Consider the following 27,950-nt stretch of genomic DNA (forward strand, 5'->3'; position numbering starts at 1 on the left):
ATCAGTGGCAGAGCCTGAAACACTGCCCAGTGAAAATGCTTATTTTATCTCCTTTAATACAGGTTAAAGCATTTGAATATGACTTTAGGAAATGAAATTAGAGTATCTTAAGATTTCATTCATTTTGACGATTGCATGAATCAATTGCACAAAAGAATCTTGGTTGCATCACTTCTAACTTCCAAATGTCATCATTTAAAACTTGTACATATTGAAATTTATAAGAAACAAACACACACCCSAGAGCTCTAGGAACAAAGCCAGTTCAGTTACAGAACATTCTGTACAGTGAGGAACATAAACACATACTGGCTTACATGTTTAGACACTCATTTTAARAACTAAGTCTTTGTTCTGCAAGTTGATGTGATGAAAAAAGATCAAATATGTGATAAACAAACTGCCTTGCTTCTATTTATCTATCTCTACAGCAAGGCTATTTGATCCTGCCTGGTTCTCCTCTCACTACCACAGAAACATGACYGCCCTCCACATTAATCTTAACTAAAGTTTTTGTATATGAAAGCCCATATTCATGTTTGGATATGGGATTTATGAGATTTTCATATCAAAACCACACAAAGAGTGGGTTGGTTTGTTTCTGACCAGGGATTAATGAAAASAGCCAAAATAAGAAGACCACATTGGAACCAACCCTCAGGGTTTTTAGAACTTGTAAAAATTGGAAGATGTTAACCAAATCATTATTTTTCATTTAACTACTGAAGCCACACTTAATATAAGGACTTATCARCTGCAATGAAGCATAACCTGGGATCTGCAAACACAAACATAATCTTAGAGCACTTATAACTAATGTGACCAGCACATCAGAAATTAAGTGGACTATGACTCTCCAAGCAGATCTGACTGAAACAAATACAGAACGAGTTACAGAACTTTCAAAGTTACTTCCATCAATCTTGATACATCAAGGAAGTACTTACTAATTGTCATGGATTCTGGCACAGTGGCTGAAGGCAACATATTGCTTAAAGTATTCACTTCAGCTGGAGGACTGGCTTCCACTCTAGTCATAAAAGTAGAGTATAATCAATATATGAAAACAAAATCCTGAATTCAAAACATAAGAAAAAAACATTCCAGAAACTAGAATTGGTATCCTATTCACCCATATTTAATTAAAATATGCTGGACTATCCTTTAGTGTATCTCCTAAGTCTGAATGTAGAAGTCTGAATTAAGAAGACACAGAAAAAWTCCAAATAAAAAGGCCATGGAGAATATAGTAAAAAATAATATAAAAACCAACATAAAACCTATTTTCAAAGCCAGGAGGCCAAGTCTGTTACTTGACATGACTGCCTGGCTTCTTCAAGATAATTAGGAAAAGTTCAGTACACGAAAATATGCAAAAAGGGACTTGTAGGTTTTTTGCATTTGTCTTTCCAAACATTTGCAGAAGCACCCTGATGTGTAGTTGGTTTTCCAGTCCTAACTGCACTAGGTAACAATAAGTTGACAGCTACAGAGTGAAGGTTCTTTTCTTTTAAGAAAAACATGTYTGGCACATACCTGTAAGGAAGATCAGATCTTCTTGGAACCAGTTCTACCGGGTGAACATGTTCATGGCCCTCTCCATTCTCCAAGTTATCTAAAGCAGAATGCACAAGCATTAGCTTTCTTTGGGCAATAGAACTTAAAAAAAAATAAAAGCATAAATCCAGAAGTAAAGTATTTACATTTTTAAACAGAAACACTCAACTTGCTTAAGCTCTTAAACACTTTTAATCCTGTCTCCAAAGTTGGCTTCTACAAACTCACCCTGAAAGCCAGCAGGATTGTGAAGTCCCTTAGGAACATAGCAATCTTAAAAAAAATAGTATTGCACAATTCCTAAATTACATTTTATACGTACAGAGTAACAAAGCTATGAGGAGACTTTTTCCTGAAGTTACTTTTGAAAGCCCCTGGAGTTGAAACACCACATGGCACCTGATGCTCAGTACAAATCTGGCTGTGGCTTCCAGAGGAAGAATCTGTTGTTAGCTCCCAACACATGAAATCTTGAAAAGACWCCAGTGCTCTCAGTATTCCCAACAGAGCACCATRGYTTTTCTCTGGCTCCTCGTGKCTCTGTRCCAACCATCAGGAATCAGACAGACRAGATATTGTTTAAAAAGCATGAATAATGCGCATCTGTCCACAGATCCACARCTGTCGGCAGCAAAACATCCACATCACTGAGCCTGTCATTAAGGAAGCTCAGGTGGAAACAAACAAAAATGATATTTTATTTATGTTTTCTGCATCTCACAATAACAAAGTTACAAAGTTACTAAAAGACAATCCTAAAGAGCACAGAWTTAAAAAGCAGAAATTCCAGGAAAGAAGGTGATGGGAAATAAGAGTTATGTCAGAAAGTCTATGGAGGAGAAAATTTCTTTTTGAAGCTGCAGAGTTTACCGAAGCTCAGTTCCTAAAATACATACTCCATTTTTGTTCCGAGCAACTGAGTTTTGACGGAGGCTTTCTCATTTCTAGTTACATGGAGATATGATATGCCCTGACACATCCCTGGAGCACTGCAACAGACTAATACTGAAAGCACAAATTAACATACAACACCATAGATTATACTGTACTCTATTTCAAATATAGATAGGTTATTATCAGTATTAAGACCTATAAACCAAATATATAAGATATAGATATACAGATATATAGATATATATAACAAGAGTTCATTAAGCAGGTTTTAACAAAAATATCATGAAAACAATGAGCTTGACAGTTACTGGGCTGGGCTGCCCTCAGAATAAGCTAATGAACGTTCCTTCTGACATCATTCATCCAGTACAAGTGCAACTTCCAAMTTCAAGCAAACAAGTGCCTAAGGCAGCTTTCAATCTCAGCAAACTGTCAGTGTGGCTGAGGAGAGAGTGCCTGGATCCGTGTGTATCCCTGTCCCTGACTGGCTGACACTTGGGTTGCACAATGAGCYACTCAGTGCAGCCCTCCCTGCACGCTCCATCAGCTCCTCACTGCTGCAGAGAGGTGAGATCAGGAGAACAGCCAGCAGGGTCTAGGGGGGCTTTCCTAGCACTGAGGAACTGAGGAACTGATTCCTTTCACCAGCTCAATGTTGTATCRCTCTGACTCGCATGACAGACCACAAAGAGAGACAAAAGGAGAACTGAAAATATCCCTCCTGTGCCAGAAGGGATCTGAATGGGCCTGTTGATCAGGCTGAGGATTGTATTCAAAACAATTCTGAGATGAAGCAACACAAAACAAGGGGCTTTGCTATCCTCTTAGTAAGAGTCAGCCCCTGTTACAGTTCTGTACACAGATGTACACAGACACCGTCTTTGGTCATCTGCCTCCAGYACGAAGCTTGGCTCACACTCCTGATTTTTGATTCCAGGTACAAACCCCCAGCTCATGTTCCTGATGCCTCGTGACATCTCCTGACAGCAACTTCTGAGTTCCCATTCCACACAACACCCCCCATAAACAGGAATGGTTACTTGAATTCCAGATTTCAACCTGTGGATGTTCCCCCACAGTTTATGTATTAAATTTAAGAGACCACAATGCCACAAATTACTCAATGTTTTCTAAATTCCTTTATGAACTGAAAAATGTGGCAGCAAAAAAAATGTAAATGTACTACTTTTTTTTTTTACTCATTGGCATTTCTTATGAGGTACATATTTTAAAATACAGCAGAGGGCAGTACAGCATTAGTTTATGATTCACATTTTTATCACTAAACTTAGGGAACTGAATTACACTTTTTCACAGGCCTTCAATCAACAGTCCATTTAAACTCTTAGACACATAATGTATATGCAAAAAACATTATTTGAATGCCACTGAGAAGTTTTTAAACGGTCACTGAAATGAGTATACCCAAAGTTCTGTAAAAACTGTGTTTTATGAATAGCCAGAAAAAAAACTGACAGGGTGAACAGGAAGGCTGGCAGAATTATTTCGCTTTTGGAACCAATATAGACACTGGAAAAGCACCAGGTCTTCTTTTCCATTCCTTTGACCATTTTTATTTCTTGCTTCAAATGGTCCACATCATTTTTGAAGTGCAGTACCCCCCACTGTGTACAACACKGCAGCTGAGGCCACAGCAGAGACAATGGAGCCTAAATTTACAAATGACACTTTCATTTATGCACAGCTCTGCTAATTCATGATCAGCTTGTAAGCTGCAGAGAACAATGTGAAGATACTGGCAGATGAAAAATTAGATGTGAGCTGGCAACTGGTGCTCAAAGCTCAGAAAGGCAATCTTAGAATAAATGATCTCTGAAGATCCCTTCCAACCCAAACTGTTCTATAATTCCAACATCCTTTCCTGAGCAAGTATTTCCTAGTTGGTCATTCTTTATCCTGTATTTAAACAGTTAACAGCTTCTATTGAACTGCTTCCAGCTGCTCACCAATCTGTCAAGATTAATTTGAATTAAAGTTCTCAAACACACTTGGAGTTTCTTGCAGCTTAGTGATATCTAGAAATGAATATGGACACTTCCTATTCAACTATCCTAAACTTTAACAAAATACAAGACCACAGCTTAATACCAACAAAACTCTGGTTTATTTTGACATTGATAAATCCTCCTTAACTAAGTAACTGATCAAATGGAGAACTCTGATCCAGATATGAAAAAATTTTAATTGAACTTTTAGTCCCAGTTGTGCAGTATATCCTATGTCTTTACCATCCTGTTTTTGATTACCATTGTCCCATGCTAGAATAAAGGTTGCTGGAATTCTGTGCCTACCTGTTTGGGAGTAAGAGCCAACAGCACTGACAGGAAATAGAACATCTGAGTCATCATTCAGAACCTGCAGAGGAGTCCAACTGCATATCTGAGAATTGCATGTGACTGTTTCATGAAACCTATTTGGAGCAAACAAACAAACAAAACAATCTATTTACACAGTCAGTATTAATGTCCACAGTGCTTTTATTTCTTTCAGAGATACCACTGCAAGAAAAATCTTTATTTCAATCTCTTGGTCAGCCATACACTAATTCATTAAAGATCAGAAATTCCAAAGCAGATGARGCAAACAGTGCTTTCCTTTTTCCCCAAATRATTTCTSTGTCAGAAATAAAGCAAACATATTAGCAYCTAAAATTCYTTTTTCTCTCAGTTTGTCCTGCCTTGTTTAACTATCTACTCTATGTAACAAGCTTACTCTGTTTAAAATACACATTTCTACTGTGAAGCCAAAATAAAATTGTTATTGTACTAAGAACAAGGAAGCATCAAGTAGGCCAGAATTATAACCTGGCTATATCATGCAACAACTTTAACAACTGAGAACTTTAAGGAGAACAAGAAGTCTGAAATCTCAACATTTGGGATTTCAGTGAATCTTAGAAGCAAAATACCATCGCCACGGTGGCCTATATGATTTCAACAGTAAAAAGGAAAAAAAAAAGAAAAAAACAAAAGAGGGGAAAAAAAGGTGGGGGAGGAGGAAAGGAGGAAAAAAGAGAAAATCTATACAGTTCAATTTAACACACCAGTTTGCCAGTACCCATGAAGGAAAGGGAGGCATGGTGGGGAAGCATGGAAAGCTTACTCTTGTCTCCTGCACCAATACTTACTTTTCAGAAGCTTTAGTTTCACCTTCTGTGCCTTTATTTCCTAATGTTTTTCCATACAACTCAACCTCATCTGCATCTTCATCATCAATGCTCTTCACATCCARTTTCTGGTATTCATACTCTCCATTCATGAATACTGAATCACTCTTCCACGAGTGGTTACTTTCACTCCCATTTAGGTTTCTTCCAAGAGTGTGTTCAGATGAGGATAATGCAAGAACTGAAGATCTGTCTATGCTCTCCTCTGAACTTTCTCCTGTAGTCAGAGTCTTCGTGCCATCCCCCAAATTTTGCTCATCTTCCTCTTCATCAAATGAGATAATATTAGTCACTCTCTTCTTCTTTTTTCGATCTTTTTTATGCTTCAGATCTAGTAGTAATACGAAGTTTTACATATTTAGAAGAGAGAAACAATATAAGAAACCTGTTCTTTCCTTGAAAGAGCTCATGTACTACATTACTCCAGTAAAGAAAAAGATGCTTGGATCTATATGTCATTCATTACCTTTCCATACACATGAGCTTTTAAATCTCTGCTTTATTATATATGCCTTACGTAATTCAGATTTTAAAAGACATTTTGAAGATGCATTCATAATATGATTCAATTGAAACTGGAAAGAAAAAGCTCTACAAACTCATGAAATCAAATTTAAAATAAAAAGTTAGCCTTCTTGTCACTTTCTCCCATTGAATACACCCATTGTACAATGCAGAGCAGGTTTGCGCAACAGACTAAACAGGAAACATTTTCAGAGAAAAAAACTACAAAAAACAAACTCACAACACAAACAAAATCCACAACCTGCAATCAAATAGTTAGTTTTGCATAAACTTTAAAAATTGAACAGTCAGTTTTCAGCTAATTACCTATTGGTCTAGAAATACACTGAAAGCCTCTCTGATTACACCAGMTGCATTCAGTGACAGCACTTATTTTAAACTGTTACCTATTCTCACTGAATCTGGTGTGCACATGAAGCTAAATGCAAAGCTGAAGCACTCTAGGAAATATCAGAAATCTACTCACCAAGACACCTATCATTGGGACTAAATTGCTTTGTTTAATTCAAGTCCAGCTGTTATAYACCCACAAAACACACCAACATACTTTTAAGAGGATGCTAAAACTCATTCTGATTGCAAATAGAATTCAAAAAAAGAGCACAGACTTTAATGAAAACATCTGACTTGCTCTAACATTCCACATATRATTGCATTTCAACAAACTCAGTCTTTTTAAAGTGACATTTTATTGAAAGTTGTACCTTTTATGTTGAGTTTACATATGTACTGTACACAWAAGGTACATCATGTTGTGCAGTCATATGCACCATATGGTCAATTACTGTCTTATTTCATCTTGCAAGCCTATTCTATACTAACAAAGTTCTCCCAAGTCAAGTATCACCTAGGATTTTAATCTCATTTAAGTGCTGAACAACAAAACCTTCACCAAAAGTTTGTTTTTAAAAACATGTTCTGAAATAAAATCAACCTTAAATGCCAATAAAAACCAGATTTTATTACAACTTCTGTTCCTACCAGATTCACCTGTGGGTTTTGTGCCTTTTTCTCACAACCAAAACAATTTAATGTCTAAACTCAGAATTTGTTTCTTAATTGAAAAGCACGTAAATCTTCCCGCAGTTTTGTACTTTTACAGAGCAAAACAAACTTTTAGCTCAACTTCCAGAAACAAAGATAAAAAATTATTCTTTTGCTCTTTTTGGAACTGAAAATATATAATGAAAATCACATTTTGCTTGACTGGTTTCAAATTATAAGAGACTTTGGATCTTTGTTAGTAATTAACATCATACAAGCTGGCTGTAAAACTAAAACCTCTGAGGGTAAAGAGTGTATGGGTAAATTTTCATTTTGGCAATTACCTGCTTTGCATAGGAATTCAGACAGTAAACACAGGCACTACTTGAAGAAGATTAGAAGCTAAGATTTGTCTCAGATATATAACAACAGATATATGTCTGTGTATGTCTGACTRGCAAGGTGCCAAAAGAAAACATTAAAAATGAAAAATAGTTACATCACAAACTCCAAAGYATAAATTTTATGAATAAGAAACTGAAATTCAGGTCACAAGCAGAGCACTACCAATAAGACAGTTTAGCCTCCCTCTCACAGTGATRCAAGAATGCTGAAATACAGAGTTATTATCCTGCATTCCCACCCAGTATTTCTAATTTCATGCTTTTTAATTACACATTCAACTAGTTGGTATGTGTAGTGCACTGATTTTGGGACTTCTGCTCTATAATAGTGCATTAAAAGTAAATCTAAAAGTTCTTTAAACCCACTTGAATATTTTTTAAGTTTCTGAATGGCACTAACATTGCACAAAAGCTTACCAGCATTTACATTCCTTGAGAGAACAGGCAGTGGGTCAGAGTCCTGGTCAGGTTTGATGAGAATCGAGACTGCAGAYGAGGCAGTGATCTCCCGGAGGAGGCTGCTGACACCCTGAGTGGACTCTTTGAATAATGAAGTTACATTTTGTGTGGATTCCTTTAACAAATCAGACACAGTGGGTGTGCATTTGCTCTGCCCATTTAAATCCTTATTGTCAATGTTGATAGCAAAAAGAATGGARTTCAGACCTTCAGATAAAAGGGAAAAAAAGACGAAAATGCACCATATACTCCCACAAAAGTTGTGAATATAGAACCTGAAGATTAACAAAGCTATCACAAGTAAAACATTTTTCCCAAAAATTTCCCACCATTCTCCATACATGAATTTTTATTCTTTTATGTACCATTCATTCCTTTCTAGATTATATTCAAGCTGATGCAATCAGTTCTGAATTCATCTTGATGGCTGTTCAGCTGCACATSAAATAATCAAAAAGTACTGTGAACCCATTTATTTATAACCTTTTATTTAAACAYATTTCATTGCAATTTTAGTAATGTTGATTCCTATATTCTGTTAGGAAAAACACCCATGAACCTTGTCTTGCAGAATGAAGCATGTGACCATGTATCTAAGAAAAGGAGTATAAAAGGGAATAATACATCACTTCTGTGGCTGAACTCTAGGAAAGTAAATTGTTTGCTTTCATTTCTTACTCTCCTTACCTGTATGCACCTGTAATTTGGATCTTACTATAAAATTCTATCATTATTCCTTTCTAGCCAGGAATAACTCACTTTGATTTCTYTAAATTGCACTGGTTTTAGGTTAGCCTTGACTGCTGAAGAGTTAAAAATTTAATGCAGAAGATTTTCGAATTGCAGTAAGGCCAGATCTAGGATTTTAACAATCCATCAGTTCATATTGGCATAATACCTTGACTATTCACCCAGACTGTGCCTCTGACACACATTCTCTGCATAAACAGAGTGTATTAGAGAAGCTCCTCACAACCAGAAACAGATGTAACATTCCAAAATGCAACAGTTTTCCAAGAACAGTAATAATCAGGAGAAAGCCTTACCAGCTGCCATCGTGGGGATCATACTAGAACGTTCTTCATCCATCATAAAAGACCAGTCTTCATAGAAGACACTAGAATTTAAAGAAGAAAAAAGAGCATTCAGTCCTATAGTAACATATATTTCACTTCTGAAAGACAAGAAAACTCTAAGAATGAGTACCCCAATGAAGTCACTAATTTCCTCCCAATAGGTTTCAGATTTTTTTCTTTATTGTTYCACTTGGTTTTATTTGATTTCACCAAAATCTGTTTTGCAAGAAAGCTAGAGAAGATTGGAACAAACTAGAAATTACAAGGAGGTATTCATGGACTCAGTTCTGGTAATAATCTTATCCAGTATACCCATTAATCAATGAAAATGGATAAAATACCTTTCTGCTGAATGCAGTGGACTTGATCAAGTGGTTTGARCAAGTTCAATAGTTATTGATAAAAAAGGGAAACACCTCAAATTTTCAAAAAGAAAAAGAGTTGAAGACATATGAGAAAAAGTCAGGATTTAGTTTATGAACTTAAGCATATTTTGCACTTCCAGAGTACTTCAGGATTTCACAATACATAGTAATTTATTCCCAGTAGCTGTAACAAAAGGTTCACAAACTGCAACCAAACCCTTTCCCAGTGATCTGCAACAGCAGCTCCCCACTGCTGCACTGCTGGAGCTTTGCAATTACAGCACCAGCAGCTGCAAAAGGTAACTGGCAATTACCACTGATGAATTGACCAGACAAGGCTACAAGTGTGCATTAAATTAGTGTAATGAGAGAGGCACCTTAAAAGATGGAGTCAAGGTTGCTGTGAGGAAAGCTGTTGCAAAAACAGGGAAGGGATTTAGGGAAGAGGATGGAAGTGAAGGTGGGGATAGAAGCAAGTATTCTCATATCCTATAATGGCATGTATTCTCATATCCTATAATGAAGCCAGTTTCAGGTCACATGTTGATATAGGCACAAACCATTATCTTAATGGCTGCCAAAAGTTTTAAAAAGTGAACTCAAATATGAGATTAAGTGACTTGATCTGCATAGCAATTAATATGGGGTACTACTATGGCTGTAGCTTCTGACTGGTTGCYTGGGGCTTCAGACAGCACTTCATTTGTCAATATATTTCCTGCATGACAAAGGTATCAGATCCAGTACCTGAGTCGATTCTTATCTGCAAGCAGCATGTGAACATATCTTTCCAGTGAATGTTCATTCAGAGCACAGCGCAGCCAGGCCCTGCCTCTGCCAATGTCTGTAGTGATGGCCCTCAGAGAGTAGAAGCGCTGCAATTCGTGTCTGTTCAGGACTTCTTTCACATAATACCAGAACACTGGCTCTGGAATATAATAATAATAATAATAATAATAATWATAATAATAATAATAATAACCATCAGCCCACCAAGAAAACCACTAAGCTCATACCTGAATGCATTTACATGTAAATTTATAAAACAAACAGGTAACAATGTAACTTTGACAAAGGTGAATCATTTACCCTCTTCATGCAACCTGCCAGTTAAATAGGTTATTTATTCCTACAGAACTCAGACTACGTAAGCACTTAGAATGTTTCACTTCATTGAAAAGCCACACAACTTAAAGCATTCATTCTGATGCTTTTACATAGAATTCACATTTAAAAGCATATTTAAGCTAGTATTTCATTCACAGGTTCCTATGCTCAACTGGAAACACATTATGAAAASATTTCTTTAGAACTCTATGTTCCTGCTGATGTGAAATGCTAAAAGGTAGGTCCAAAGGAACAGGTACCTCCAGAATTTAGAGACATGCAAGTGACAAATTCATGTTACTTCAGGAAATGGCAGTGGTGTATTTAAAAGGCAACAATATCTCCACTAAAATATCTTTCTTTGCCCTGACCCATACATAATATAGCAGTTAAAGAATGGAGTAAGGCAAGATTACAAATGAAACACTGTTGGAAAAACTGATAAGCAAATTAGACATTGTTTATCCCTAGCAGAATTCAAAATAAATTTGCCACTATACATGATGAAACAGTGAGAAGTGCAAATTTCGCAACAGCAATATGTCTACAGAAACTTGGAATGAAAMTTAAACTAGACTAAAAAGCAACAGCAATTTTCAGTGCTATTTCTACAACACACTGCCAAGCGTAAAGTACCCCACCAACAACCTGCAGTTTGGTGCAAAGCTTAAAACTTCTATTAGAAATTGTATCACTTGACTGAACATATGAACTAAATTAAAAGAGGACAGGTAAAACTAGCAACTTAACCTGTTTCAGTTTTGCTGGAGAAACCTGCTGCCTGTTTGATTGCTGCTGCTGTCAGTGCTAATCCCCGGCTCCTCCTCAGGCCRTGCTGGAACACAGCTTCAAACTGAGCACACAAACAGGTCACTCTGCAACAGAATTTGTAACATACTCACGTGAAGAGAACAACCAACTATGTTTCTGTACAGCAACTTTATTCCAGTTCTCTGGATAGGGAATGTAAAGTGAACCATTATCTTATGAGCAGTGAATGATGCAGTAATCTCATTCTTTGCAAGCAGTATAATCTATTTATACCCACAGTCTCATCATCATGATTGAAAGCTGAGGCACAGGTTACATTCAGAAGAACTGGTAATCAACTTGAGAAATCACCCTCACCAGCTAGAGGAGTTGTACTTACATTATTTCAGCTTCAGACCACCTACCTTTCATGCAATGTAATTTTTTGAATGTGTCAAATATTTTGAGCCATATGTTTTATGTCATTATGATACATAATCTAAACATGTTAACCTTTGACTATTTTACCTGCTGTCASAGTCAGAAGCAATTTCTTTTCTTCCTCCAAATCGTATTTGACACTGCAACAGACAGATATGAAGAATATTTAAGAATTTTTTTTACACTAAACTAATTCAGTTTTCTAAACTATTTCTATATAAGAAACRAAGTCATAACAAAAAAGGAAGCAGWACAAAATAAAGTATTGGCAAAGACAGCCTGCATCCAAAAATGCTCTAGAGCACAATGTTACACCTAATGGGTCACTCTTGCAGTTCAAATATATCCTTGCCAGCCAGAGCAACACACCTGCAGGTCCTTCAGTAAACTGAAAACTGAGTGGAAATTACTACTTTYGAGTTTTAAATGTACACCCACAAAACCAAACATTGCTCCTATCCAACTCAGTGCTACAATTATATAAGAACTGCTCTTTATAAAATATTTCACTAACTTACTTGCAAGGCATTCTTTTGCCTCCCAGGCTCTCCCAAACTGAATCCAGACTATGAAATTCTACTTGCTGAACTTCATGKKGATGYAARATACAGATATACATATATAAATMACATCTTTACATCTATTTAACCATTYACTAAAAATCTAGCTCAAAGAAAAGAACCTGCTACTCCAAAATGTTAAGTTAGACTTTGCAGTACACTGCAAKTCATTTCAGTCACATGAGGATTATAAGTACATATATTCCTAATATTAGTATTACATATATTTAAAATTGATACATTACAAATATAACCTGTCCAGAACAAGAATTTTAAATAAATACTGCATAGTAGTTGTTTGCTAGCAGACAATATCAGTAGTACTTTGCTAGCAGACAATAACTCAGTAGTACTATGTGAAAGCCATGATTTCTTCTTTGTTTCCTTTTCTTCTTTTTCAAAGAGCAAAAGACAGTCCCTGCCAGCAACTCTGAGTAAGTCACTGCTGAAATGTGTGCTGGATTTCTCACCTGTTTAACTGCATCCAGTAGCCGTTCCAGAAGAAATTGTCTTTTAGTGTCGTTGGTCTGCGAACCTGAAAACCAACAAAATCATATCATTTTAAAATAATTTTTTCATACATTTAGGCCAACACAAACTTCTTGCTTTTGGGCCCTGAAAGCTTTCTTCCCATGCCAATTATTCTATTAAAATAACTAATATATTTTCTCTAAGTAAAATGATGCAGTATAAACTATGCTTTGAGGTTTCAAGCAGCCTTTCTCTAATAGGCAACAGTACTGTTTCAAATATCATCTAGATTMTTATTTTAGCAATATTTTGAAGATGTATTTCAGCAGTACCAAATACAGCATAATTATTCAAGCTGATGCACAGCTTGCCCTGAGCTTCTTAGCACAACCACCAGTGTAGAAGAGCATTATAGCAAGAAAAGAATGGAAAGTGAGAAAGAGACAGCAGGAGTTTCTTCTTACTGACAAATAACCTTACTACAGAAAGAGTTTTAAGTCAGGTGAACAGAGAGCAACTGTTAAAATAAATCCTGTTAAAATAAAAAATAAAAACTGTTAAAATAAATTAAAATTTAACTACCAGCACAGTTCTTCTGATTAACAACTATAAAATCTATTTTGCTATTATATAAGGAACTATGCAAGACAACCTTTAACTTCTCAACCTATTTCAACAATAGCATAATACTTTGCTTGATGGAATACCCTTTATACATTCCCATGAACATGGTAAAATTTAGTCTTTTAAATAATCTAYATTGTCTCTGTAGTTTCTTTATTCGGAGCTTAATTTCAAAACATCCATCAGAAACCTCTGTGACATCCCTGGRGTTAGAGTAATTCTATTTCCTTTCTCTCTCAAGGAACATACAATTAATATAGATATGGACTGAAAGCCAATTACCCATACTCTGCACGAGCAAATTCCTCCAGACACTGAAAATCAAACACTACACAAWAAGCCCTCTAATAAAGAGAGATGACATCAAAGATATGTGCTTCCTCTTGCTATCCAACAGTGTGAGGCCCACATCCCAGAATTTCCTACCTTCATAATCCCATTCAAAACAGTTTGCTTTTAAACCAGCAGGACAGGACAGAATTTGTCCACTTGAAATGATTCTGCCTTTGTTTAAACAAATACACATTATACTAATATAATACATTATATATATTCATACTTGTCTCTAAATATATTCATAGAATTCATATTCCATATAGTTTCACATATTCATTAAACAGAAGAAAACCCCCACAGTATGCCAGAATAATAAAAACAACAGGAAAAACATAGAAACATAGCTGSTAACTAAACTTCACAATGCTGATTTTGCTGATTACAGCACATTTTCAAGAAATTGTGCTTCCCATTTTGAACTCTGACTCAAACTGTGCAGACATGTGATGTGTGAGGTCTGGGGCTCTTAGTCAAGCACTCCACACAATGTTCAGTGCCAGTCCAGGACTCTAGAAACAAACCCCACACCAAAGGGGTCTTAACTTCCTAACAACTATGCCAGTCATGCCAGTGTGAAGATAAGGCTGAATTCATAGAATCCCTACCATTCCACTTTGTGCTCCTTCAGAGATTGCAATTYATTAAACTATATGCAATGTTCTTACCATGCATACAATGCCAAAATGGAGATGCAAACATGCCTATGTATCCGCATGCCTTACAATAAATCACATAACTATAAAATAACGAAATCAATCCCAACTTTTAGTGCAAACCCTCATGAACAGTAACACTGAATACACACAACTCTACTAATTTTCTCTGTTGTTTCAAAACTCGTTACTCTTACCATCTCACACTACCCACATACCTGAAAGAACAGGCATAACACAACCTTTCTGTTTATATTAATAGTTTGAGACAATATCAGAACAAATCCATGCAATTAATACTTTCATATCCATAAAAACATCTATCAAATGAAAATTTTAGTAGGTGGGCCAAGTTTGTCTTCCAAATGCAAGACATGTTAGTTTTTAAATTCACATCTCATAGGACTTTTTGTATCGATTTGGTAACAGAAATGGTTTGTAACTAGATTCCAAACTGTGATCAATATAAAAAAATACATAAATACAGAACACCTACAGATGTTCACTATACTAACTGATGTTCTAAACCACTATAGCATGTGATACCAAACAACCTTAATCTTACACAGACTGTGTGCAATATGTATTTTCTTTTTATTTTACTTGCAAATTTGTACTATTAACATCATGACTGCAGGAGATTACAACCAATAATTTCTCAAGCAGTTCAGATCACTTACCATTAACARGGCTATAAAACCACATAATGTCTCTACTGAGAGCTAGGCCAAGGTTTCTCTTCAATGCATGTCTTAAATTCTTCTACTGCTGTCGCTTAACAGAAATTTTACAAGTAGCAAAAGAAAAATATTCATGAAGCCCAACACTTTTTTGAAAACTAAAAGATTAAGTTGTGTCCCTTTTCATGCTGAGRGTGTATTTTCCTTTGTAACAAGCCTAAAAAATATGGTACTATTTAGTGATGGGTTTGTTTCAAGTAGGTGGAAGGTAAAAATAAATCTCTACTAACTCGAATGAAGACTTAGTTCTTTCATATCTTCATTTTCTAAACTAACTCGTAAGAAAAAAAAAAATCTTTTCAGACAAGAACACCATTTAAGTGTGATCAACTCCAGCTGATTTAAAGACTAAAGACAGTGTATTACAAACTGACTGAAAGGCCCTTCTCCTGATTCAGAACAGCAGTAAAAACTGCAGCAGCACAAATACAAAACATAGAATGCATAAAAACAGCATTACTCAGAAAAAGGCTGTGTTTAGTCTGTTGCAATAAAAAAATAAAAAAAAAAAAGTTCATACACGACTCTAAAAATAACTATGAAAACATAAGGTTGCAAAAAAGTAAGAAACTTAAAGAGACTCCTCCCACCAACATCTACTCAGTCAAAAAGGGTTTAAAATAGTCTCAGGTACTGCACCTGCCTCTGTGACCCTCCTCATTTTCTGCTGTTTAAGGTCATGCTTTCCTATTTTTAAAACAAACTTCTCTTCCWACCCCGACAGAAACATCCAAACCTACAGCAGCAGCAAATTGACATGCAAGTAAAGGAAAGCAGGATTTTCATCCAGTTCTTTCTAGGTAAAGCTCTCTGCAGCACCACATGCAGCATATAAGTAAAATAAATAAATCTCATATTGCTCTTATATAACTTGCATTTATGCCCAGAAATTTCAGACTGCAATCCCTTTTGCTTGCTCCAGTATGGATTCTGAGGGTGCAAGTTGAAGATAAAACAAACACAAACCTAATTTAAATGGTCACTTATACTACATTGTTATGATTCTACTGCATCAACCCCCCATTAGTTGCATTTGAAAGTTTTTTGAAACTGTCATTAAATGACAACACCCTCCATTCTTGACAAGCACATAAACCTTGTTTCCTTGTATTACTTGCCTTCAAAGTTTAGCCTATTCAGCACTGTACAATAAAATATGAGGATGTAATTAGTAAGTAGCATTAGTTATATTAAGGTAATGCTTAAATCAACAGGAAATTACCTTCACATCCACTAGAAATACACTGTAGCTAAAGAAAATAAACATTAAATATAATTATAGCCATTAAGAAAGGAAGTTCTTCCATTTATATCTTAGKAACAGCTCTTTAACTCAAAAGGGCTAAAACGGAGCATAGAAGTAAGTACAGACAGTGCTATTACAGGCACTAAAAGAAGGATATGGTTAAAATTGRTGAGATGTTAAAATGAGCCATCTCCTTTACCTGAAACAAGCATGATAGTGATAGATATTTCCCTTTTGTTATTCTAGAAAAATACTGTACAGCATTGTATAATAGCCATGTTTAGCAAAGTACATTAGTGGAGTTTTTTGTTATCTTGCTGTCTAATCAAAACTGTTGCAAAAACCCTAAAATTCCTGGCAGGGGCTACACATGGGTGGTTACCATGCAAYTGAACCACAACTGTTGATGTCACCCTAGGCATTACTCTATTTTAAGTAACTAAAYGTTTCACTTCTCATAAACATGTATCTCTTCATTGTCCTAAAAAAAATAAGATTAAAGGTAATAAAAATAACTACACCATGAAGCTTTAGGCCCATGAGGTGTTACCTTGCCTTTTGAGTCACAGAATCCAAATAGAGCTCTCAAAGATTAGTCTCCTAGGAAGATTTAGGCTCTAATTTGCATAAAATTTGCATAAGGCTAGTCCCAGTCYGGATTCATCATTGAAGGGCTGAGGTTCCCCACATGAAAATGATTACTCTAGAAATTTTGCAATTAGGATTTAGTCTATACTGTGTCAAGATCTGAAACATTTGAGAAACTTTATTTTCCCATGCTTTGAAAGATTTCACTGTTACTTGCATTTTTCACAACAGGTTACCCCCCAACAATCTTTTTTTTGCCTCATCTCTTCCATAAAAATTTTCTGTTTTCTTCTTACCATGAAGGTGAGAACAAAACAAAGAAAAATAAAAGCGGTTTTATTTTTCTGTTCACTTTCAGAAATTACTGCTCTCCATAAATCACACAGCATTTAGTTGCTCCAGCTAACCCTTCAGTTTTTTTCTTACTACCAGTGGCAACAAAGATCACCATGTGTTAAATCAGGATGGGAGGTCAATATATGATCCAATTCTCAGGTGCAGAGTGTTGTCTGCAATTTCCATTGCTGAAGCAAATGAAACAAAGAGATGCATCAAAGTTTTCACTAAAGCTCCTCCCTTCTTAAAAAGCCCCAAACAAACCTTTGTCAATGTATTTTAATACATATTAAAGGAGTATTACTTATCCTTTACATCTACAAGGAAAGTCTATTAAAATTTCTTTCTCCATCCTTACAAATAATTCTCCATGCTGGCCCATTCAAGTGGATGTGCTTCCTCCAGTCCTGTAGTTTATGGGTCATAATYCCAATGCAAAGTTTCAAGTATTTCCTTGACAAACACCTCAAAAAGCTAAGGATTTAGCACACCCCCCGCACCACTCCTCTGTAACACAGAGGTCAGAAATTACCACATCCAAACAGACCCATCCTCACCGGGACTGAGTCAGGGAATCAGCAACCAGGACCCTTTTTCCACAAGTCATGGTTCTCACCTCTCCCACCAACTGCATGCTCCTGAGTTCATTTTTTTTTTTTAACTCTTTATTTTCTCTTACTCATTTATTTCCTCAGGAGTATTCCCTATGATTTTGCACAGCTGAGGCTACACAGRTGCCCGAGCCCAGCATCACTCGTGAAGCGAGCCAGTGCCACGCTCAAGGGCAGCATTTAGGATACAAAACGGGGTAAAAAGCACTTCGGGGGGACTTGGGGAGCCGGAATGAGGAACGRGGTGTGGTGATGAGAGCCCCGAGAGCTCCGTGCCTCAGCACGGCACCGGGGAGAAGCTGAGGGGAACGGGAGCAGGGCCACTCCCGCCCGGGGCCCCCGGGCCCGCTCTGCCCGCGCCAGCCCCCACAGCGCCCGGCGGGCCCGGCCCGCCCGCACTCACCGCTCATGGTGCCCGCGGGGCTCCGTCCGCCGGAGCCGCCGCTCTCCGCACAGCCGCGGCCGGGCCGGCAGCCACCGCCCGCCCCGGAACCCGCCCGGCGCCCCGGAAGGTAAACACGGCCCCGGGAGCGCTTCCCGGCCCGGGGCTCTCGGCGGCCCCTCAGCGCTCCCGGCCCCGCAGCGCTCCCGGCCCCGCAGCGCTCCCGGCCCCTCAGCGCTGCCGGCCCCGCAGCGCTCCCGGCCCCTCAGCCCCTCGCGCGGAGCAGCGGGCAGAGCCGCCCCGAGGGGCAGGACCGGACAACGGGCACAGGAACGGTGAGAAAAGCGGGGATAAACTGGCCCTGCTGTCGCATGTGCCGTGCGAGGTGAAGGCTCGGAAGGGCCATTAAAAAGAATTGTGGAATCTCTGATAATTTTTTTTTAAGTGATGAGAATAAATTTAATAGGTCTCTAGGCCTGTTTGGGAGGTGTTGGCTCYGTGTGGCTAAAACCACACAGCTAACCTAACCTAACCCCCAGCTGGCCCCGAACTTTTTGTCAGCCTCGTAAAGATGCTGTAACTGTGATCATTTGTAGATTTTGTGCAATAAAATATTTCAGTTCCTCATTCATGCAAGACCCTGAAGTAGAAAGTTAGCTACAAATAAAGACAATTGTTGTGGTTGCTTCTGTTGTTGTTGCAGTTTTCTGGGAATAAAATTGTGGCCTAATATTAGGAAAGTAACATTAATGTTTGGAAGGCAAGGTGACAGAAGTATGTGCCTAATTTTAGGCCACAGATTAGTCTAGCATGACTCTAATCACCCATCCTTGTAAATATGACAAGGATAAGTAAAAAAATGAGTAAAAGAGAAATAAATCTCAGTTTGAAAACACTGGGCATTGAAAAGAACGCCTGTACCCACCAGGAACTACATGGGGATTGCAGGCATTGCAGTGAATATCAGGAGCTGGACTAAGGTGACCTTTGTGGGTCCCTTCCAACTCAGGATASTCTGGGATTCTATGGTGTGGTGTTCCACAGCACCACAACCTCCTTTAGGTGACTCGCTGATACCTTCTGAACCTGGGGGCCTCTTGGAACAGTCCTTGTTTACCATCAAGTAATTTTTGRTATAAGATCAGAGTCTAACATGAAAGTATATATTTGCAAACTTGTTTATTGATGTGTTTGTATCTACTTACACCAGATATATACAATCTCTAAAGGCAGAAAAAGTTGTCCTATGTAAGGACTTTCACAGATTAAAAATTTCAATAACTAGTTTATTATCTGAGAATAATGTAGAAATAATTGGCTAACGAAATACTAGAATTAGAACTAATATGACAATATTTAGGAGAGCAGAATGGGAGATCTATAAGGATGATGTCCTACCTTCTCCACTGACTGCAAGTATTAACAGCTATACTGGAATAACTCATTTATTATTACCCAGTACAAATACATTTCTCTCCCAGTCATCCAACACCCAGAACGTAGTTGTAATAATCAAAGGATTTGGTGGTAACTAGAACAGTYGCTCGTTCTTCAGTAGCTGGTAATGGGAATGAAGTTTCACAGCCACTCTGAGGTTCTACCGAGCCACAGTCACTGCAAGTRCATTCTTCCACTGAATACATTAATGTTTCACTTTGAAGTGTGTGTCTAATTTCTTCTGTATTCACRCTGCTTTCAGTATTAGCCTTGAGTATATTATTCCACTCCACAGAGGAGTCTGTAAATATACAGAAGTTAATTTAATACATACATCCTGCTATACCAAACAAAGAGCTATTAAAGATCCAAATTTCATTATGGTCCCAYTATGTTCTAACCTCAGTGAAAGTTTTAAGATATAGTGAAAGTTGTAGTTACATATTACAGTACAACCRCTATACTTCAGAATAAGCAAGGAAGTAATCCAATACATATTTTCTAATCAGTTATTATTGATTGTGTGAACAGTCACAAATATAGCATTTGTAAAATGGAAAAAAACTTAATTTTTTCACTTTCACAGAATATACCACATATGCTTCTTACAGCCTACAATATTAAATAAAGTTATTTAAAGTCTTATAAAATGCAAAGTTAATATTGAATGTGTATCCTGTGCCAGGCTAGAACTCCTCTTGCATTCAGTGAGAAGAGGGTGAAACCCTTATAAAGATTTTTGCTTTGGAAGGTTCATAAATGATTTCTCMAACAGCAGCAAGTAAGCCAGGTATGAATATATACAACAACATAATCTTGGAAGAAACCAGTACCAGCGAAGATAGATTGCTGCTTTTGCAAGTCACCATCTGGATATTTATTCCCTAACAACTTTSATAACTTCATAGAGACTATTTGAGGAATACAAAACAGTCCAACAAAGACAGTCATCAAAATCTACAATATGAATGAAATGCAGAGCTTTTACATGGTAAGAGTAACTAAAATGTACAATGATCTAATCTTAYTTGATGAAGAATCTTATTTATTCACCTGTGTTCTCCAGTTTTTCTTTTAGTTGCTTTAGGTGCTTCCATTTAAATAAGACCATTAAGGTGAACAGAGTGAGTATTAAAATCACTCCTAAGCCCAAGCAAATCCAAAGAATTCCACTTGAATCGGTACCTTATGAAATAAAAGAGATGCATTGCATTAATCATAAACATGGATGCACAGTAAACATGTCCAACACATAAAACTCCTATGTAAAGTATGACATGACAATGCCCAGCACAGCCACAGAGTATTGTAGAGCTCTACTTACTCTTCTCACAGTAGTTTTCACACRAGGGTGGTGGTGCACTGGAACACCGCAGGTGACAGGGAGTACAAGAGAGCAGCAGATTATCAAAGTATTCATTTTTGGGGCATTGTGCCATCGGGSCAGTAATTGTGGAGCTACAAAGCCACAGAAATTGTAGGAGAGTGAGGATCATCTACAAAGGACTCCTCAGTTCTCAGTTTGAGCAACTCTAAGAACAGCTAGCAAGTAATAATGGACTTCCATCACAGCTCCACTGCATGGGATCATGTTACAGGAAAAAAAGATTTAATTCTGAGGTCCCCAAGGAATTCCTGTTCCTTTTTTGGCAATTCACAATTGTAGAAAAACTGAGCAGCTGCACCAAGATAATTTTCAATGTAAATTTTGTCTGAAACAGAAAATGGTTATTTATAGAAGACATTTCTGGAGCAGGTGCTAAATACTACAAACTGTAGAAAAGAGAGAAGATCKCTCAACAGAAGTTTATAGTAATTGTTCTTGTCTCTAAAACTTTGTGGGGTTTTCTCATGGTGATTGCTTCTCAATTCCAAATTAGCCTCATTTATCTTCTATTAGGATTTGGTTGGCTTTTTTGCTTAGTTCATTTTGGGTGTTTTAGCTATTTTTTTTTTGCTTGTAACCACATTTATATGAGAAATCTAATAAGATTACATTCTAACCATGAAAGAAGATCTATAATATTTTATAATTTTGATTCAAAATGTTATCTGCATTTTTCACTTGTTTTTCCATAATCCAGAACTGTCACTGGGCTAGAACTGCAGTACCCAGCATGAAAAAATAGGTTTATAGGACATCTCCTTCCCAGCCAGGTAGASATATACGCAGGGAATGTAACATTTTTGAAAATGTATTTGATCTTCTCATAGGAAAAATAAAAAGCTTTGACTAMAGACTACCACAATGAAAATAGTTCACACAGCTAACTTGTACCTTGATGTTTTATTCTAATAGTTTATTTTAAATACAAAATTTACCAGTAATTTCTAGCAAGTAGCAATAACTGCCTCTATCCAGTGTCACTGCCACAGACAGATCAGAATTACAGGCTCTCTATCATATATAAGTTAATTGCCTTTTTGACTGCAGAAAGTTATAAGAGAAACAATGTATAAGGAGTTTTAATTTCATACCACATTGCTATCTGCGAGATTTATTTTCCCACAAAATGCACCATGTGGGAATACACAAACTGTTTTTAGTGGAGCTGTCTAACAGGTCTGTACTCTGGTCTCTAGCAGATGGAAATGCTTATTGTGGCTTCTGCACTTGTTTCTATGGGCCAGGTGCACTGCTGAAGGTTTCTATCAYGGGCTTTTGTCCCTCTTAAAGATTAGTAGGTAAATAGGAATTGATGGACTCTGATTTAGGTGTGATGAAAGAAAATAAGGCTCTGGGTYATGCCAGAATTTTCACAATGCTGATGCTGAAGTCATCAAACTGGTTCTGACTTGCTCCATACAGTCACACTCTGAGGGGAAGAAACATCARTTATGGCTGGGATAATAATCCATGTTTCTGATGAAGCACCATTTGGTACCTTGTGCTCAGAGTAATTTCAGTTTTGCTTTTAAGACATATTTAGCCTTTTCAGTCATGGAGAGGACAATCACATTCTTGTGGTCTCAAGAAAGCAGATACTCATGAAAGTATTTTCATGGTGTCCACAGGTACAGTAAGTGAATTTCAGGACAGGCAAGCTGGATCCAATTCTTTAAGCTTCTTTCAATATAATTCCATTTATTTCAGTGAAAAATCTCAGCCTTTGCTGCACTCCTGGATTACTTTTTCACAGGTACAAGACCTTACGTTTGTCTTTCTTGGACTTTGTTATGCACTCCTGCTCTGTTACTGTGATGTATCTTACAACTGATATYTACTTGATATGATACTGGTACTATTCATAAAAAACTGTAAAGGGACTTAATAAGAGAAATGTTGATCTAAAAGCAAGGGAAGAAATAATAAAATATGTCTGAAGTCACCAAAGATGTGGTTGGATTATATACAGATAAGCTGATTAAATGTCTTTGTGTTAGTGATAGTCCTGCTCTTCACTCTATGTACTCTGAAGCACGAGGAAGGGCTGGAGGGCTTACCTGACTATATGGCAAGCAGCTTTAATTCATTGATCCAGTCAGTTCATGGAGTTTTACTTCCTAGGGCCTGGAAAAGCCAGAAACAAAACAGAAAAAAAAATATATAGATACATAAACAGCTGAGTACYTACTAGGGATGTGAAACTAAGTCCACAGCAGGAATCTGCATTTGGTGAACTAATGCACCAAYGTCTTCATTCAAAAAGTCCTGTCCAACTCTAAGTGCAAAGTAAGTAGAAATTAATTTATGTCTAACTATTTGAGATTGTATATATGGGATCATAAGACATGGTGGAAGAATGCTTTCAGTGGGCCAGAAACTGTTTTCCTATGTGGCTAGTTAGAGTTCAAATGTATTTYTTACAAGACACAAAGTAAGTACAAAGTAGTCCCATATTTTCAATCAAACTCTAGGAAACTTCCCCCAAGTAAAAGGCACAGTACAGCTCATTTCATCAGAGCTGTGGTGAATGAAGCAATAATTCTTCTACGGYTGGACTACTATTTCCCAAAGCTTACAGCCTTTAAGTTAAACTAATTTTCTTGATAGATGTGCCCCCAAAACACAAATCCTTGATTATTAAGCAATACATTTTTCACACATTGGAAACCGGGGAGCGATGACAGTAAAGGGTCTCTAATGTGTCATTCCTTTAAGCAAGCACCATACAAGTGCCAGCCTTTTTCCCTCAGCTATATACTGTGCCACTCCTGTATGTAATGACAAAACAGGCAACAAACGGTTCAAAAAACAATGAGGAATTACAACTGTCATGGCCTGTTGCCTTTGTTTTTTGCACATCCTTACATTCAAAAGTTCTTCTCCTCAAGGGTGTGAAAGCAAGCATGTAATCAATAGATCTTGATAAGCAATAGTTCCCAGTGGCAGATCTTGCTACACATCTGAAGCACACGTTATTTCAAAATCTATGTCCAGGAGTAAGGAAGACATTTTCTAGCTTAACAAGATTCTTGTGCAACCTTCATTTTTGAGTAATTTTGATCRAAGGAAGTTAATATTAAAAAAAGAACCCTTCAAGCACATTTTTGGGAGAAGTGTACTATACCAACTGGCTTTATGAGATGTGTAATACCTGAATTGAGAAGCTGTTTGTAAAGTAAAATATTCGATTCAGCCAACAAATGAAACAAAAAACAGAAGCATTAAGAATAAACTCATTAAGTGACATCAAGAAAAGGATATTGTTACTTAGAAATTGTAGTTATGTTAATAATTTATCCATTGCCTTGTAAAATACACATTAAATCCACAAAGTAGAACACTGTTTTGTTCTATGTAGACTGTGCAAACACACAAAATGAGATGACTGGAATGTTCTCCTACAGTGATATTTACCTTTAGGGAATAATAAGTATATGGCTTATTTACCAGCAAAGTTACATTTCAGCTCTTTTTCAGTTATGGGATTTACAGAGCTTGCATTGGCTTTCCAAATASTTACATCTTGATACTAATAAGTGCTTTCTTCTTGGCATATGATTTTGCTTCAAAAGGCAGAAATTAGCAGAGTTGAACAAAATAAGAAAGGATTTATCAACTRCTACTAAATAATCATTTAACCGTAAATCACAAAGTGTTGCCAGGGAGGTATTTCTGCAGTTACYGTAACTGAAGTTCAAAAGCTCCCCAAGAGATCCCCTAAGAATAATTCAGACTAGTTAATTTGGCCTGCTGGAGTTGACATCGTTGCAGAGAACAATGGGAAAGAAATGCAAGAAGAGAAGTGTCAACTGCAGAAATAACAGGAAGAAAAAAAAAAAATAAAAGGAAAACCAATTCTCAGAATTTTTCTGAAATGTTTCTCTCTGACTCAGGAGTGAGACCGGGGGATATTTTCTAAAGACCACTATGAACTCCACTTCTTTGCTCTCCTAATATGATTCTCAAGCACTGACAAGTCCTCTCTGAACTTCAAATCTACATTGGGAAGCAGTAAAACATCTGTTTGTTGTTTAGAAGAATGCTTTTGGCACACTGTCAATTCTAGTAGGGTATGAAACTGCTGAGCAGGATTTCAAGAAATTAAATCATTTTTACTRGTGAAGGGAACACAGGTGAAGGGAGTACAACCCTTCCAGGGGCTGGAACTTTGGAGTTTTACACATACACACACACATACACAGTGTAAACTTACAACCTTCTCCCATGTRAGCAGAACACCTACAGTTCCATGTTGCTCTGACAGAATACAGGCACACCAAGCACTGAACACCCAGYCAGAGCATTTCCTGTCATGAACCCMAATTTGACTGTTGGTTTCCTTAAAGCATCTGGAGAAACCAAAGACTTCCTTGTCAGTTCTTATTTCTATCATGTTAAAYTGATATTATGTGACAGAAATCAGTCACCTGGAAAAGGTAAGGAAAATTTTATCTTTCACTATTTAATTTGAAAAAAAGCTGTTGAGAGTGCCTAAGCCAAAATAATAARATAAAAAATCAAAATAACACYATCATKTCATTGATTAAACATAAAGATTGAAATTCATCTGTCACAGAATAATCACTTGAGGTTTATTTACRACAGTTAACTTCAACAACAAGGTTTTGTTCTGGCACTGCTTTGGGATTTCTCTGTTCATGCTTGTGCCAGCWTTTTTGCCTGACTGTACTTCAGAAATTCTGCTGGCACAATTACATAGCACTTATCAAGAGAAAGAGGGTTTTCTGCTATGACTATAACATTCCCTTCACAAACGACATTAGCTAGGCTGACAAAGGAATTCTTCTGGTTCTATAGTTGTTTCTACATTGTGCTGGCACAGCTGTTTTTTTTTTCCACTCACTAAGGCAACTGACCTACACTGTCAAATCTTATAGTACAGGCTTGGTCTGAGTCCCCTCCAATTCTCTAAAGCTATTTACAGAATAACTCCCCCCCCAAAAAAAGTGTCTTATAAATCACTTCATCTCAACAATCCTTAAAATCTGTGAGATCAATGTATGTTCCAAAAAACGCCCCATTTTTTTCTTCTCAAGAGTTATTGCACTTCAAGGAGCAGCACTCTTACAGAGAGTCATCTTCTAAAAAGTTATTTTTCAGAATCCATGCTTTGTGAAGTGCATGCTTTAACTGTAGGGCTGGAGGGAGATAGGCTGTTCTAGGAATGGGGTACACACTGCTAGTAAGTTAAAGAATGGAGCTATAAAAGGATTCATCACGTTCATTAACTTTTACAAGCTGCACAGAACAATGTTGCTTTTCGACGAAATATTGTTTAATGTCATTTGCACACAGAGCAAAAACAAGAACAATGTGGATTTTGCCTGTTTGGTTCAGCACATTTTAATTAGACCACAGCTTTGAAAAGAGAGCTGTTGCTGGTGCTGCATCGAGTATTTCCAAAAAAGATTAAAGAGCAAAACAACAGAAGAGAAATATGTTCCTTTAAAATAGTGATTAAAATGACAATAGTATAAACACAGTCAATTAAATCACAGACAACTTCTGTATCCCCTGCTGTGTTCAAAGCTGACTTAGATAGAAACCAGCTTAGGGAAAAGAAGAAGTGCATAGCCCAGGAAAGCAGTGCTAATAGACTACAAACCCTTTGGGGAAAGAAGATACCTTTTCATTTTTCTGACATTCCACATGTGCCAAAATAGTTATGTAACTACTAAGGACAATGCATAAAACAGTAATTGTGCAAACAACTTTGGATTAAGCCAGTGCTTGTTAGAATGCCAGTGACATTTTTATGTTGGTACAATAGTTTTTACAGAATGTAAATGTCATTTATCGCTTAATTTCTTAATTGTAAGCACTTACATTTTTGTGTTGGAAAAACAATTTCCTACATGCTACTATTCTAGTGATTTTGCAGGTGGACAAAACAAACTAAAAATCATCAGTGGTTTGTAAAGCCAACAGGAGTTATGGAATTACAACACAAATAATTGTGCATGAACAACTATGAATGATGTGAAATCTTTGGCATACACTAAAGTCTAACAAGAATTTTTCTTCTGGTAATTTTAGCCAAATTCCCTAGCTAATTAGAGGTTTGGGTAACACACATTTGCTTTTTTCAAATTCTCATATACAGCATCACAGTGCYAATGTGTGCTCTCTCTCAAGACAGGAGGGAAATTGTAACTGATTTAGCCACTGCTACTCCAGAAAAATTCCCCAGGCAAACTGCTTTCTCTGGAATGAGAGTACTGGCACAGAATACTTCTAGAGTAATTAAGCCTATTTAGAAACAAGCTCACTATTTCATTCTCACAATTCCATAATGAAGTAATTATTTTCTGCAACAATGTTAACATGTTAACTAGCCATAGAAGAGCAGCTTTAAAAATCYCATGACACAGTTATTCTTTCTTCATAACAATAATGCCATTCTGCTTTAGTCATTGCTGAAACTAAAATCTTGAGGGAGCTCTAATGGACAACATGCTCCCTCAACTGGAATTCCAGAGAATTARGAAGGTGAAAAGAAAGCACATGAAAATCCCACATGGAACCAGTTTTCTTTTCCCCCCTCCTTTGAGACAGACAGTCAGCGTGTAAAACTTTCCATTTAAAACTTAAGTRTTATAAAACTCTTACCACATTTATAAGGCAGGAGAACTTGCCTAGAGTTATGGTATGCAGCAGTGGGCATGGCAACCAGAGCTTCTTCATGTCAGGAAGTCACTGCACAAAGAAAAYGTGTGAATAAAGTGTGTTACMCACTCAGCCACTCCTCRTCAGACCTGTGCTCCAGCCCCTTCCCCAGCTYCACTGCCTTCCTCTGGACACACTCAGTG

At 37.1% G+C, this 27,950-nt stretch overlaps 2 protein-coding genes across 3 annotated transcripts in view; both read right to left on the reverse strand.

The window, feature by feature from the left end:
• The window catches only part of SNX29 (sorting nexin 29), a 96,381-nt gene extending 77,973 nt beyond the window's left edge, over nt 1-18,408 (reverse strand). The window contains exons 1-11 of the mRNA XM_057367307.1: nt 18,318-18,408; nt 12,780-12,844; nt 11,837-11,889; nt 11,309-11,433; nt 10,199-10,379; nt 9,057-9,127; nt 7,969-8,217; nt 5,600-5,969; nt 4,764-4,882; nt 1,537-1,615; nt 948-1,030 (exon numbers count right to left, since the gene is read on the reverse strand). Of these exons, the coding sequence (XP_057223290.1) occupies nt 948-1,030; nt 1,537-1,615; nt 4,764-4,882; nt 5,600-5,969; nt 7,969-8,217; nt 9,057-9,127; nt 10,199-10,379; nt 11,309-11,433; nt 11,837-11,889; nt 12,780-12,844; nt 18,318-18,324 (1,402 nt within the window). The 5' untranslated portion in view covers nt 18,325-18,408. The remainder of the gene's footprint in view (nt 1-947; nt 1,031-1,536; nt 1,616-4,763; nt 4,883-5,599; nt 5,970-7,968; nt 8,218-9,056; nt 9,128-10,198; nt 10,380-11,308; nt 11,434-11,836; nt 11,890-12,779; nt 12,845-18,317) is intronic.
• Nucleotides 18,409-19,513: 1,105 nt separating this feature from the next.
• On the reverse strand, nt 19,514-27,791 carry TNFRSF17 (TNF receptor superfamily member 17). 2 transcript variants are annotated; one of them, XM_057367310.1, is made up of 5 exons: nt 27,751-27,791; nt 23,178-23,244; nt 21,058-21,191; nt 20,787-20,918; nt 19,514-20,034 (listed from the first exon to the last, which is right to left on the reverse strand). In XM_057367310.1, exons 3-5 carry the CDS (start codon nt 21,170-21,172, stop codon nt 19,778-19,780), a joined length of 504 nt encoding a protein of 167 aa, XP_057223293.1. In that variant the 5' UTR covers nt 21,173-21,191; nt 23,178-23,244; nt 27,751-27,791; the 3' UTR covers nt 19,514-19,777. The 2 variants fall into 2 exon arrangements, with proteins under 2 accessions (XP_057223293.1, XP_057223292.1); XM_057367309.1 differs by having other exon boundaries at nt 21,058-21,445.
• Nucleotides 27,792-27,950: the final 159 nt, after the last annotated feature.

Source organism: Malurus melanocephalus, unplaced genomic scaffold (assembly GCF_030028575.1).
Source record: "Malurus melanocephalus ecotype Western Australia unplaced genomic scaffold, MMel_1.1 scaffold_77, whole genome shotgun sequence".
NCBI lineage: Eukaryota > Metazoa > Chordata > Aves > Passeriformes > Maluridae > Malurus > Malurus melanocephalus.